This window comes from Scatophagus argus, chromosome 11 (assembly GCF_020382885.2).
Source record: "Scatophagus argus isolate fScaArg1 chromosome 11, fScaArg1.pri, whole genome shotgun sequence".
Taxonomy (NCBI): Eukaryota; Metazoa; Chordata; class Actinopteri; family Scatophagidae; genus Scatophagus; species Scatophagus argus.
In genome coordinates, this window is record NC_058503.1 from 5,507,370 (window position 1) to 5,520,779 (window position 13,410).

The window sequence follows — 13,410 nt, forward strand, 5'->3', positions numbered from 1 at the left end:
GCTTCCGTGTCGCATTAGTTTGACTGGGGGTGTTCCAACGACGGTGAGCCAAAATGGACTAGATTCATAGGGGGGTGTCCAGATGTATAAAGACACAACGTAAGGTCATGTGAGATTTGTTTACTTCCGCCCAAACCTCAGCTGCACGTGTAGTGAAAGGTGAGTCCCCCCTTTTCTCCAAAAGACCAGTCTGTTTCCGCGAAGCTCGGTAACGTAAGCTCTCCTGTGAGGAAAAGAAAGCATTTGGCGGTGAAGTCGCAGCGTGTTCCTGCGTTAAGACAACTTTCAGAAACATGGCGTATGTGCTAACATTGTCTCATTGCTTGATGAAACATATACGTTGGTTCGTAAGTCTGACAATTTCACATGGTCTCTCTCGAGAGCAGAAGTTAATTCTGTCATATCTCTGTTGTCTGGTAGGACCTGTTTATCACACAACGCGGTGCTACCTTGTTGCTCGTTCTCCATTCTCAAAATGACATTAAAGTGCTTTGCGGAGAGGAAGTAGTTCGGTCGCGGGGGAAATAGTTTTGAGAGAAAAAGGGAGTGATGTGAAAATGGGGCGCATAAGTCCTTCCAGAGAACAAACAGCAACGAAAGTGGCGTACCAGTAACATAATGCGGAAAGTGTCTACCAGCTCTTGATTCTAGCAGTACTGGATTTGTAATTTGTAAGGTCGATACATGCATTGATACCCTATGGTTAGAATCCTGATTTGTCATCCGATATTATATTTTAAGCAAACAATATTAGCAAACAATCTCGTTGAGATTCTAATCACCGTGGACCACCAATTAATCCAATAAAATGCAGTATGTAAAACTGTTGCTTCTGCGATGATGAAGCCTGTGATGATGTACTAATCATTTTGTTAAATCCAATTCTTTACTGTCAGTAAAACCTGACCTCGACATTAAATGTAGGGAGTCATATTTGGAGAGTCATAACTTAAAATGTAGTGTTGCTTTTTAAAGTTAAATGTGTGACTGTGTTAAGGAGAATTATTTTGTGAAACATACTATACTTTCCCAGTTTGATGTCAACCCCAACCATCCCTTTTGAAGGACATTAAAGAAACAACAGAGCACTGAGAGAGTAACAGATGGACATGGTGAGACGGACAGAAACAGCTGTTTATTTCAGCATGCGTAAATATCATAATATTTATCCTACAGAAGATAAGATGCATCTAAGATAGCATGCACTGGTATAATCTCTGTGAATGAATGCTAATGTAACACTGCAACTTAAATACCAGCTGTTTATCAACTAATCTGTATCTACATCCTCTGTGTTCCCTCAGACCATGGCTTCCCCCGACTCCATTAAACCCTTCAGCCCAGAGGAGATCCAGAGGATTCTGCATCATCTTCAGCAGCCCGCAGTCTTCATGAACATGACCTGTGGCTGGCCTGTCCTCCACTGGACTGCAGAGCACCTGTCTGGCTGCCTTGGTGACAAACTTGTCCGATTCAGACTTGGGAGAAAAGAAGAGACAAACAGTAAGATTAATTTGCACAGATTTAGAATGATCCAATGTAGACTACGCAAAAGCACTACTAGTGTTTTGAAATTATGCAAGATAGATGCATACATAGATTTAGGTACAATATAAGAATATAATAGACTATATTTAAGAAAATTACTTGATTAGAATTACATTTAAACATTGAACACCTCTTAGAACTAAAAGATTTGTTTATAGATGCCATTTCCACGCTTGCATTTATTGATTACATAAAATCTGGGCCTTTTGCTTTGTTCTACTGTCCTAAAATAAATTTGTCAGTGAACACACTTTTTGATACATTAGAACATGGAATGTTTCCCCGAATAAACATAACTGTGTGTTAATCCAAAATGGTCTGGCCAAAGCACACTGACATAGTGTCATAGAAATTGTCTGCAACCACTGAGGACTCATGAAATTACACTCAAAAACAATGATTGCTGAAGAATAATTATATCACAAGAGAGGAGAGGAGATAAACAAACCTTAAAAAGTCAGAGGGAGTGTCTGAAAAGGACACAGGCATACAAACTGTTATAATTTTCCGAGAGCCAATAGCAGCTTTCTAAGTGGAGTAAACAAAGGCTGATTCCAGAGCAGCTGCACAGATAGAATGTCATTGCCCTTCACATTTTTTTCCTTTGATAAGACTTGGCCTTTAGCCCGAGGACATGAGCACAAGATGAGCAAACTCTGGGCCCCCTCGACAAGATATAATTAGGCACATAGCAGTACCAAAGTAAGAACAGGACCACCAGGATGAATAAATCATAAAGTCATAATTTTGTCTTCCAAAATATACACCATGATTTTCATTTAAACTTTCAGCATAACTGATTATATATCAGTTTCGACATGGAAAATCATTAGGCTTGACCCGTGTCTTTCCTGTTTTGTGACTCTGATCTCATCCTTGCATAGAGCCTCTCAGGACACTTAAACACTTTCACCAAATTTTTAGTAAGCACATAATAATTGCCTGCAGTCTTGTTCAGTTCATTCTCTGACGTGATGATTTACAGATTGGACTGTAGCTATCAGGACCTAACGAAGTACTCAAGGCTGTTTAATGATCTGATTAAAAATGTCACATAAGTGAAGGAAAAAAACACCAAGAAGGGTTTTTGTCTTCGAGCATCTGGTGTATTTTGCCCTCCATGTGGCTCTAAAACAGCTACAGTAATGACTCCTCCTGTGATGAATAACAGAGAGTGTGTCCTCTGGTAAAACCTAGCTAATTAGATTTCTAAATCATCTTTTTCAGCTGTTACAGATGACAGGAGGACATTGCTCATGATGGATTATAAATGACATCACTCGACCAGAGACACACTTTGTTTACTAAAACAAAAGCAAGTAAATGACTACAACTGTGATTTATTTCTCTCATAAAAACGGGTAAAGCAAAATTTCATGCTTCTGTGATGATGCATGCTGCCAGGATTCTGGTGTATGAATTACATTTCATTTAGCGGATCAGCTAAATTGTTTTGCTGAACTTTTTGCACAATTTTCCAGTGATATACTTTTTTCCTGTACCTTTTCTTTGCTGTGTTCTCTCACAGCACCTCTTTTTGAAACCCAGTGTTTCTATGTGGAAGCCAAACTGGCACACTTTCTCAGCTGGACCCGGGGCCAGGCTGGGACAGATGTAGGGCCTTTCTTCGAATACCCCAAGTCAGATTATTGGGCCTATGCTGACTACAAATACATCGCCATATTGTTTCAAGATCAGCCTTCCATGTTTGAGGTAATCTATGTAATTCTGAAATATGAAGTCAGTTTTTTTGAGGCTATGACATGTTTGAACAACTGGAGCTCTAGTTTCACAGGCCTAGTGTTAATTAATTACCTCCTCAGGACATATGTGGACATATATGGTATGACATTACAGCTAAAACAACACAGCTCTTTTGTGCATAGTTTGATTGTGGAAGAATTACAGCAGTCTTGCACGCGGTGCTGATAAACCGAGACAGATTCAGATCAAGTCAACTGTTTTTCTAACATGGCAGTCATTGCTTTGTGTTTGAGAAACTTGTGAGACTGAAATTGGAGTCAGTGCTGAAGAAAATTTCTCAATTGAAGTCAATTCTTGGAAGTGTGACTGTGTTAAATTTGTTTAAGTTTGATAAAATAGGGGCTGCTGAATAATGGCAATGCTTCGATTCAGCCACACTAGCGTTAATGTGGTTGGCCACTAATGCATATTTACCATGTTGCATTTTTTTCTTGTTTTGACATTTTCAATTAAAATGTTAAGCTTTTGCACATAATGGCTTCCTATTAACTGCTATTCTTGTCCTGTGGTAGGTGAAGATATAAAAGTGTCATTCTTTCTCAAGCCACTGCTGCACATTCTTTTACTTTTTATCTCAGTAATACATTTTTATTGAGCATCCACCTGCAATTATTACCCACTGACTTTCATGCCTTTGAGACAGGCAGACATGGGCTTTTTACAGGATAAATGGTGCTGGGAAAAGGGCTGCCTGAAGTCTAGATTGACCAGTCTGTCATTTACAGCTGCCTGCATATATGGTAATGACTTCATTATTCAGGATGCTGGCATGATTTGCTACACCTTTGTGCTCTGACAGGACATGATTGACAGACCAGTTTTCCTTGGAAGATGACAAATACTGTAGCTTGGTTATTGTACGCAGACACCTCTATTGGTCACCTATAATAGGCCCTGTCAAAGTAGCTGATGAGGTGGGGTTACATCTGTGACTTGTTGAAAGTTGTGAAAATGTGAGCTTTGTTTCCATATTAGGCCATTATCACACAATGGATAGTTGTTATTTAAAAATCGGACTTTTCCTTATAATTTTTCATTATTTTGGATCGTTACTTGTCATTTTAATGTTGTGTATTTGTGTGTGTGTTGCAGGATGTAAAGTGGTCCGAGTTTGGTTTTGAGGGACGTAATGGTAGGGAGAGCACCTTATGGATCGGCACAAAGGGGGCCAACACACCGTGCCACATGGACTCTTATGGCTATAACCTGGTACTGCAGGTCCAAGGACGGTAAGAGGGATCATAGCACATGTTTGCTACATTATATGCACCAAAGCAGCAAGATTTTAAATTAGCAATCCGATTTCTGGAGCACTGTATAAACAAGACAGGTTTCTTGTTTATATTTTCTTTATTAGATTAAAGGAAGCTAACCTGATTATAGAGGCAAGAAAAGAATTTATCACTACCTGTCTACGTTGTAGCTCTCAGGCTTTGCTAAATGGTTGTTTGAAGTGATGAATGATGTCACATTTTTACCAAAAATAAAAAAAACAGCCAAAAATAAGACCCACAGCTGAAAAGGAGGATATTTGAATATATTCAAACTCTTGCCTGAACCCAGTCAGTAAAGGACCACTCTGAGATGTAACTTTGCATAAGCACCCATTATGATATTGTTGTCTACAGAGCTTTACATAAGGCATCACATATCTCCGTGCCTCTATAGATTTGTGAGTATTGTTTCAGTCACAAAAGGATTTAATTAAATGGAGCACATATCAAAACTAAGGCATAACTAGTGGTCTAAGCATGAGATGGCAAAATAATCAACACAGCAGGTAAAAGTTTTGTGCTATGCACTGCAGAGCCAGCCCATATACTGGTTCAGAAACACGGGAGAACGCAAGGGAGCATTTAGCCCCCTTATCTTTCTTTCCGTGACCTAATTCCTCACATTAATCTCTTTTACTGTTTTTCTGTTCTGTTGGTTTGAAATTTCTCGAGCAACCCACGTTTCTGGTTTTTAAAAAATTGATTTTCAATTTGGGAAAAGAATAAAAAGTACAAAGAGTGACATACTTGCTGAGAGGTACGAAAAAATAGTGACATGCATGACATATCTGCGATGATGAGTTTGCCCATTTCACATAGAGGACTTGTAACTGAGCATAAAAAAGGTTCAAGACTCCATACAACTGTTCTTCTTCACCACACTGGTGGAGGTGGAAGCTTTCTGTCTGTTATCCACCTAATTCATGCGCAACCTGAAAGGTGCAGGGTACTGTAACTGCTTACACAGAGTGTGAGCTGTCTTCTGCCCCCTGAAGAGAGTTAATTTGTCTCGGAGCTCACTGGAGTGAGACGGAAATGGAGACAGAGGCTGAGGTGCTACATGGGGTACTGGGAGTCAAGAAACAAAAGGGAAAAGGTCTTTATGTATCTTATCTTACTCCTCTGTTCTCCCAGAGAGCAGCTGTTTTATCTCACAGCTTGTAATTGGGTCTCAGGCTCTTTCTATTTGGTATTGATCTCAAATGGAATGAAATTCAGCTCGAGCACACCTTTGACAGTGCTGATCTGTGAAAATGCGACAGTGCTGATTGATATGATGACCTTTGTGACAGTGGTGGGTGAGTTTTAGGTTAGGCTTTATTCATTGTCCAGCAGAGAATAACATAAACCAGTCAATTCTGGGTCAAGTCAGGTTCTGGTACAGTTTAAGAAATGTTTTAATCATTCTGGTATATGCAGTGCTCTGTCAAAGTGCAATAAATTTTGTTTACCTTTTTGGATTACCTGAATAAAATAGATCAACCCACTGATACTCCCGTGCCTGACCAAAACAAGAGAATTCATCGGTAACAACAATCCTTTCCTGCTCTGTTTGGTTTTCTGTGCATAGGAAGCGCTGGCACCTCTTTCCTCCAGAGGACACTGTCCATCTCTACCCAACCCGGATCCCCTATGAGGAGTCCAGTGTCTTCAGCCAGGTGGATGTTCTCCAACCAGACCTGAGGAGGTTTCCTGCATTTCAGGGAGCCAGAGCCCACATCGTCACTCTGCAGCCAGGGCAGGTCAGTTCTTGTTAGATGTCATTTCATGACCAAACAAGATGTGACCAATAATAAACTCAGATATTTCCTTTTTATCTTACTGAGGACATGGTTTATACGTCTCATCTCATCTAAGCATTATTTTGTTCTTCAGTTTAGCTGTAAGTAGATAAACTTCTGCATGTGGAATACTTCTTCATTGACCAGATATTTTTGGTTTAACTAAAATCTATATGAAGAGCAAAGCTAAAATTATTAGCCGATTAATCATTTAGTCAGATGTCAGAATAAATTATTAACAATGGATGTTTACGTAATTTTCCAAGCTTCCAAGAATACCAAGTGTTCCCTTTTCCAGTTTCTCTTTCAATGTGTTCTGCTTTTCTTTGTTAAAACAAGACTTTCCATGACATCGCATTGGTCTTTAGGGAACTAAGATGACCATTTCGGACACTACATAGATAGAAGTATTGGGACACCTGACCATTACATCAACAGGGACTTTAATGACATCACTTTGTAAACACACAGACAGCTTTGCAGCTATAACAGCTTCCACTCTTCTGGGAAGGCCTTCCCCATTTATTTGGAGTGTTTCTGTGAGAATTTTTGCCCATTCATGCAGTAGAGTATTTGAGAGGTCAGGCACTGATGTTGGACCAAAAGGCCTGGCTCACAATCTCTGTTCCAGTTCATCCCAAAGGTGTTCGAGGTCAGGGCTCTGTGTGGATCAGTCAAATTCATCCAACCATGTCTCTATGGAGTTTGCTTTGCTGCAATAGAAAAGGACCTTCCCCAAACTGTTACTGCCACAAAGTTGGAAGCATAGCATTGTCCAAAATGTCTTGGTATGCTGAAACATTAAGATTTCCCTTCACTGGAAGTTAGGGACCCAACCCCTAAAAAAACAACCCCATAAAGAGGTGTGTCTGGATACATTTGTCTATATAGTGTATTTCAGTATTTTTCGGATATTTTACAGACTAAAAACAAAGACAAAGAAGTAGTTGCGCTTGAAAATAGCTTTATGCATATCTAACAGAAGAATAAAACATTCTTCTACAGCCAACATTTGTTCCCATTTTTTTTTTAAAAAATAGTTTAACTTGGCTGTATTGAGCTATGAGCCCTGCACCATGCATCATACTAAATAATGAGCTGATTGTATGGCCTAACTGCTGTAATAGTTCTCTTTTCAAAAAAAAAAAAAATCAGTTGTGTTTTTAGACACTGAAAAAAAGTATTTAGTAAAGTTAGAGTTTATGCAACACTGTAGCTCTGCATTTATATGATGAACTGCTTGTGACACAAAAACAATAATCATAAAATATAGCTTTATTGCTTCTAAGCTCTAACCATGCAAAAGCAGACTCAGCGGTGAGATTTATTTGTCATGGTGCCCACCCATAAAAGTGTGAAGCAAGGTAACGGTCGTGACTCATGTTCCAATTAAAATCTGGCCTTCTCAGTTATGGTATATCACCTTCAACGGTCTGGAGCTTTTATACTGAAGGAAGTGGAAGGTTAAGTTACAAGTCAGCTGCATTATCACTCTTGGCGTCTTGTCAGGAGAAATGGTAACAGAGTCTAGTCTAGTAGAGTCTAGCAGTCATGCTCCTGTGACCTGTTATGCTGTTCCAAACAAGTGGGTTCAGAGTGAGCAAAGTTATGATTGAAGTGTTGTGCAATCAGAAGTTGGCAGTCACAGAGCTGTAATTTTCAGAAATGTCCTCGGGTACTTTTAAGTAGTTTTCTGCTTTCCCCTGTTTCAGATTCCAGCTGCATTGTTTTGTTCTTCAAGGGTCAAAATGGTGACAAAGCAATTAGCCATCTGTCTCTTTTCACTGTCTGCTTGTGCTCCTGTAGCGTACCAAATACCCTCCTATCAGCAACCCCAAACCCAGCTGCCAAATAACACTGAAGCCTGGTAAAGCCTGGTGAAGCAATGTGCAGGTCAGGGATACAGCTGATGCTTCGGAAGATCATTTTTGCCTATCATACCTTGTGGAATATGGCATGGGATATGTTGTTGGTATGGAATATGTTGTTTCCCCCGTATCACAGCTATTGGGTTATTATTACAGTTCCATCAGGGTAGATTGTGTGTTTAAATACGAAGTAATTTGGGCTAACTGTGGAACACCGTATGGTGAAAAACGTCTAAGCACGAGAAAGAAAGGTCAGTTTTCTTTCTGAGCTCTTCATTTAGTAAATGGAATTGGCTCAGGTGTTATCACATTAGCTTAATTTGGTCTTCAAGTCACCCAATAATAAGTGGTTAGACTGTACATGCGAGACAGATCGTGACCACCCAAAGTTTCCAAGTCAGTGCCCTTTAACTCTTCCAGTTCACATTATGGCTGGACTTTTGTGCTCAGATTATTTTCACCCTTCACTTGGGAATGCTAAAGCTGTCGACACAGAATGGGTAGCTTTGGTATCTACAGCAGTGTCCTGTGGGATGGCTCCATCTCTGCAAATCAAATCAAAGGACAGGCCATTCCTCTCCGCTTGTCAGACCACAGGCCATGAATGAATCAGGACTTCTGTGGACGTCTGCACATCAATAAGACTCACCCATGTTGATGGAGTCACTTTGTGAGTGGGTGGATGGATATACCACTGACAATTTGTGAGAAAAAAGGTGTATGCTGCCACCTAGTGGATGATCATAGTACTTACCTATTCCCTCAGCTTTTAACACAAAGCCTTAAAGACAAAAAGGAAGAGATTGAGTGATTTCACTTAACTGTCAATCCATTGAAGCTTCTGATGAGTATACCACTGACAATTTGTGAGAAAAAAAGGTGTATGCTGCCACCTAGTGGATGATCATAGTACTTACCTATTCCCTCAGCTTTTAACACAAAGCCTTAAAGACAAAAAGGAAGAGATTGAGTGATTTCACTTAACTGTCAATCCATTGAAGCTTCTGATGAGTTTTTATCTTATTGGTTCAGGTGCTTTATGTCCCCAGACACTGGTGGCACTATGTGGAGTCTGTGGATCCCATCACCGTCAGCATCAACTCCTGGATCGAGTTGGTAAGAATCCTGATCGTGTCATTCCTTTGTCCTGACCCTTTTTACTCAAAACCTGAAATAAAGAAAAGATGTCCCATCACTTTAAGACCAAATTTGAGCAACGTTTGCCCCAAAACACTCCTTATCGTGTAGCACGTAGAGCTCCCAGATGAAGGCGCCTCTCAGCTTTGAGTAATGAACAGCCCTGGCAGTAAAAGATTCCCTGTCATTATGATGAGTGTGTGTGCACAATGAGGAGTGTGTGCTGCATGAAAAGCTCCTCACCACCAGACAAATGTTTATTCAAAGAGCCAGTACCTCTCCATCTTTCTCTGCAAGGTCACAGACACAACAACTGTGGCTGCAGTATACCTCAAGATTATGTCTTTATCTTTCAGTGTAATTACCTTGATATGAGATACTCATTCTGTTTTGCTTTCTGTTCCTGTGCAGGAAGTGGATGACATGACCAGAGTTAGTGAAGCTGTGACCAAGGCTGTTGTTTGTGCCTTTAAATGTGCACCAAGTGATGACAACACCGACAACTGGCTCAATCCCACTGAGGTAGCAAATTAATACTGTGATATTAATTACTCAGTCAGTAGTTCCCTGATTAGTACCTGCTGCTTGTATTGGCACAGCCACAGAAATAACACAAATTGTAGCTCTGTAAAAGATTCACAGGTCCTTGTTTCTTTTTAACTTTTAAACACCATGGCTGTGTCTGAAATTATTCTCTTTACTAAACCAGAGCAGACAAACCAAACACTCTGGAGTGGCCCTTCGCATTGTTTGTGCCAAGTTTCACTACCATTGTAGGTTGTCCTACACTCTTGGAAGGGGAGCATGAGAGGAGGTGTGTTCAGTTGGTTGCAATTTCACCACTAGATGCCATTAAGTCATACACGCTGTACCTTACATAAACTTAGGTAGCCAGAGCGTCTATCTCAGTAAATTCATTCATTCAATTGCCTCACTTAATTTGTTGTAAATTTGGAAGCACAAGGAGACAGCACCTAACTATTTTTTGGTTGTGTACAAGGTGTCTGCCAGTGTGCAACATTATTGCTGTAAAGTACAGTGGTGACAGACTGCTTCTGCTGCTCAAAGGGTGTAGTTATTCCTTTCAATAGAAATTATTTACTGTGTAGTCACATTATGAGGTGCTGTATAAAAATCCAAATGTGAAACAGAGACCAAAGCTCCTGGCATGCTTCCTGGAACTACAAAGAGACTGAACCTAAATCCCTCTTACTTTCTCAGTGTCAGAGAAGCTTTTTTTATTTTGCTAAGCTAGACAGCTGGCACATAAATAATATGGCAGGATCTTCACCAGTGCATCGCAAGCCTTAAGCATCAGGAATTATGGGAGAATTCATTTTTGTGAATGTTAGTTAATAGATAGATAGATAGATAGATATACTTTATTGATCCCAGGCTGGCAAATTCCAGTACAGCAGCAGCAATACACACAATAAGCTATACAAAATGTTAAAAATAAATGCAATGATGACACAACAAAAAAAGGCTAAAGTTAATTGCGAGGGTGGGTTTGCACCCTCACAGTCCAGAGCACATATTCACACGAGAAACAAGACAGCTCACTGTAGACTCATTTCCTGTATCTGTGTCACATGGGTTTTTCTTGTTCCCCACCCATTTAGGAGAATAGCTGCAGCTCCTGAGTCTATTCATTCCCATGAGAGAAGTGAGCATGAGCACATATTTCAGTGATTCCCTTTTCCCGGGAATCATCAAAGTAAATACCGTGCTCAATTTTCACTCGCCACATATATTCCAAACATTCTGACAGTAAAACTGCATTTTTCAAATGGACAAATTAGGTGAAAATTAACTTTGGTACAGACCTGTCTCTGACAAGCAATAGCCCTCAGTTGCAGTTTAATATTAAAAATGCGACCACCCCCACTGTGGAAGTGGGGGTGTGTACCATTTCACCATTCAGGGGTCCTGTCTACAAAGTTGTGGCCTTCACAGAACACAAAAGCTGAACTGTACGTTGTTAAATGAGTTGTTATTTGAATCGATTTGGCATTCAAGTATTGTGATAATGTAGAATCAGGAGATAAGCATATCTCCCTGACCTAATTTATAAGATGTTTTTTTCTATAGTTACAGTGGGGCAGCTTACAAGCCACAGCTGCTGCTTAAGCCTGCACTTTCCCGTCACCGGGACCCAACAACTTTTCTGGGGAAAACCCTGAAGTGGTGCAATACTGGAGTTCAGAGACAAGCTTTAAATCACTCTGAATATTTTGTTGAGAGTTCAGAGATTAGAGTATTTGGAAACAAAGATGTCAGTTGTTTCTTTCTACTGCTGCATGAGTTGTAATTAGGATTCTGCATTTATCTCAGCTTGTCAGAATGTGAAGAGAGACATTAATAAAGCCTATACGTACGGAGGGCTTCCAAACTCCTTTAAAAACCCTGAATTCAAAAAAGTTTGGATGCTGAGCAAAACATATCATCCCAACCAAATGCTGCTGTGAGACATCGTTTTCTGGTGATTTTCTGGTGTATATCAATTGTTAAAAAGCTATAAAGCTCTTTTGTATAATATTTAGTTAATTATAGCTTCTTCTTTCAGATTATTCCAATGGCAGTGCAGAAATGTGCATCTATTTACACTAAAATATAAGGCTTTATATGTGAGAAAGAAAGACAACTGAAGTAAAAGGAGTTAACAATGGCCCAATGTTGGATCCTCAAAATCAAACAATGCCTTGCAGTTAACATCATCCATATTATGTTTTTCAGTCAGCAATCTCTAAATGTCCTCTTGTATTGTAGTGTATTTTTATTAGGATAACTAACCCCCTGTGACACCAGGTGACATGGTAGATATTCATCAGCTAGAGTTTGGGGAACCCTCTGTAACAGTTTGTGTTATGCTTCTGCAGGAAGGAGTAACATCTTATAATGAAAACATACAGTATGTGAACCTTGCAGTGAGAGCTTGTGCTCAAAAACAGAGAGGACTGATCATGGACTCCAGAGACAAACGTTCATCCAAGCGGGACTCCAGAGGACAAATCAGGAAGAACAGCGTTTTGGTCCGGGATTCTGCGCCTCTCAGTGTTCCTTTTGGGCCACATCTCATTCCTGTACATTGTCAGCAAGACTGCTCACTAGAAACGAGGGGGGTGACCGCAAAAGATCTGGAGGTCAGCTCAGACTCAGCACAGAGAACCAAAGGACTCATCCAAGGAAAACACGAATGTAACCCTGGTTTAACTCGATGTAGACCATGTGACTGTGCAGATGGGACATCAGAGAACTCTTCAGAGGATTATGAGGAACCAGTACACACAACAATAACCACTAATGACCTGTTAAACTGCCTAGTGCATCCTGATATCATCGCCCATGTCACTAAGCTTTTACTGGACAGGCACACAGGAAATGACAGGACCACCACACCATCCTAGCTTTAAAATTAGCCAACCATAAACAACATATATAAACCCAAAGAGGAGGAAGGCTTATTTGACTAGCAGTGGTCCTTGTTTCAGAAGCACTTTAGAATGCTTGATATGAAAATATCGTTAATATGGTTACTTTTCTTCTCTGGATGTCTTACTGGAGTTTTGCAGTGATGAAGGATCTTTGGCTGCAGAAATCCATTCTCCAAGCTACCAGTAATGCTTTGTTGTCATAGAGTAGTGAGAGACTTAAATCTGCTTTCCTTCCTGCTCCCATCTGTCGCAGTCCTCCTGAGACTAACCCTGGATGCGAGAAGTCGCAATCAAAACTAATTGTAATGTGATGAGCGACCCTATCAAGTGCCTCTACCATTTCCTTGTTTTGTTGTTCTGCGCACACTAACTCTGTTTGGTCCTTCCGGAGAAAGAAAAATGACCACTTAAATCAATTTGGTATGGTAATAAGCCACATATTGCAAGGTAATATTCCTGAAATGTGGACATTTGTTTTCGACTTAATGTTTCCCTGTCATTTGACAATAAAAATTATCATTGAACAACCACAGCAGGCTGATCCTAATGGTTTGGTGGAGTGTCGCCACAGGTCACAAATGGAAGAGAGTAAGGAAGGTTGCAC

At 40.2% G+C, this 13,410-nt stretch overlaps 1 protein-coding gene across 8 annotated transcripts; it reads left to right on the forward strand.

The window, feature by feature from the left end:
- The first annotated feature begins 17 nt into the window (after positions 1–17).
- hspbap1 (hspb associated protein 1) lies at positions 18–13,338 on the forward strand. 8 transcript variants are annotated; one of them, XM_046404490.1, is made up of 9 exons: positions 23–159; positions 1,034–1,112; positions 1,305–1,503; positions 3,077–3,261; positions 4,405–4,541; positions 6,157–6,328; positions 9,268–9,351; positions 9,784–9,894; positions 12,252–13,338. In XM_046404490.1, the coding sequence occupies exons 2-9, from the start codon at positions 1,104–1,106 to the stop codon at positions 12,777–12,779; spliced, it is 1,425 nt and encodes a 474-aa protein (XP_046260446.1). In that variant the 5' UTR covers positions 23–159; positions 1,034–1,103; the 3' UTR covers positions 12,780–13,338. The 8 variants fall into 8 exon arrangements, with proteins under 8 accessions (XP_046260448.1, XP_046260446.1, XP_046260449.1 ...); XM_046404493.1 differs by having other exon boundaries at positions 1,034–1,092; XM_046404491.1 differs by lacking the exon at positions 23–159 and adding an exon at positions 171–298.
- Positions 13,339–13,410: the final 72 nt, after the last annotated feature.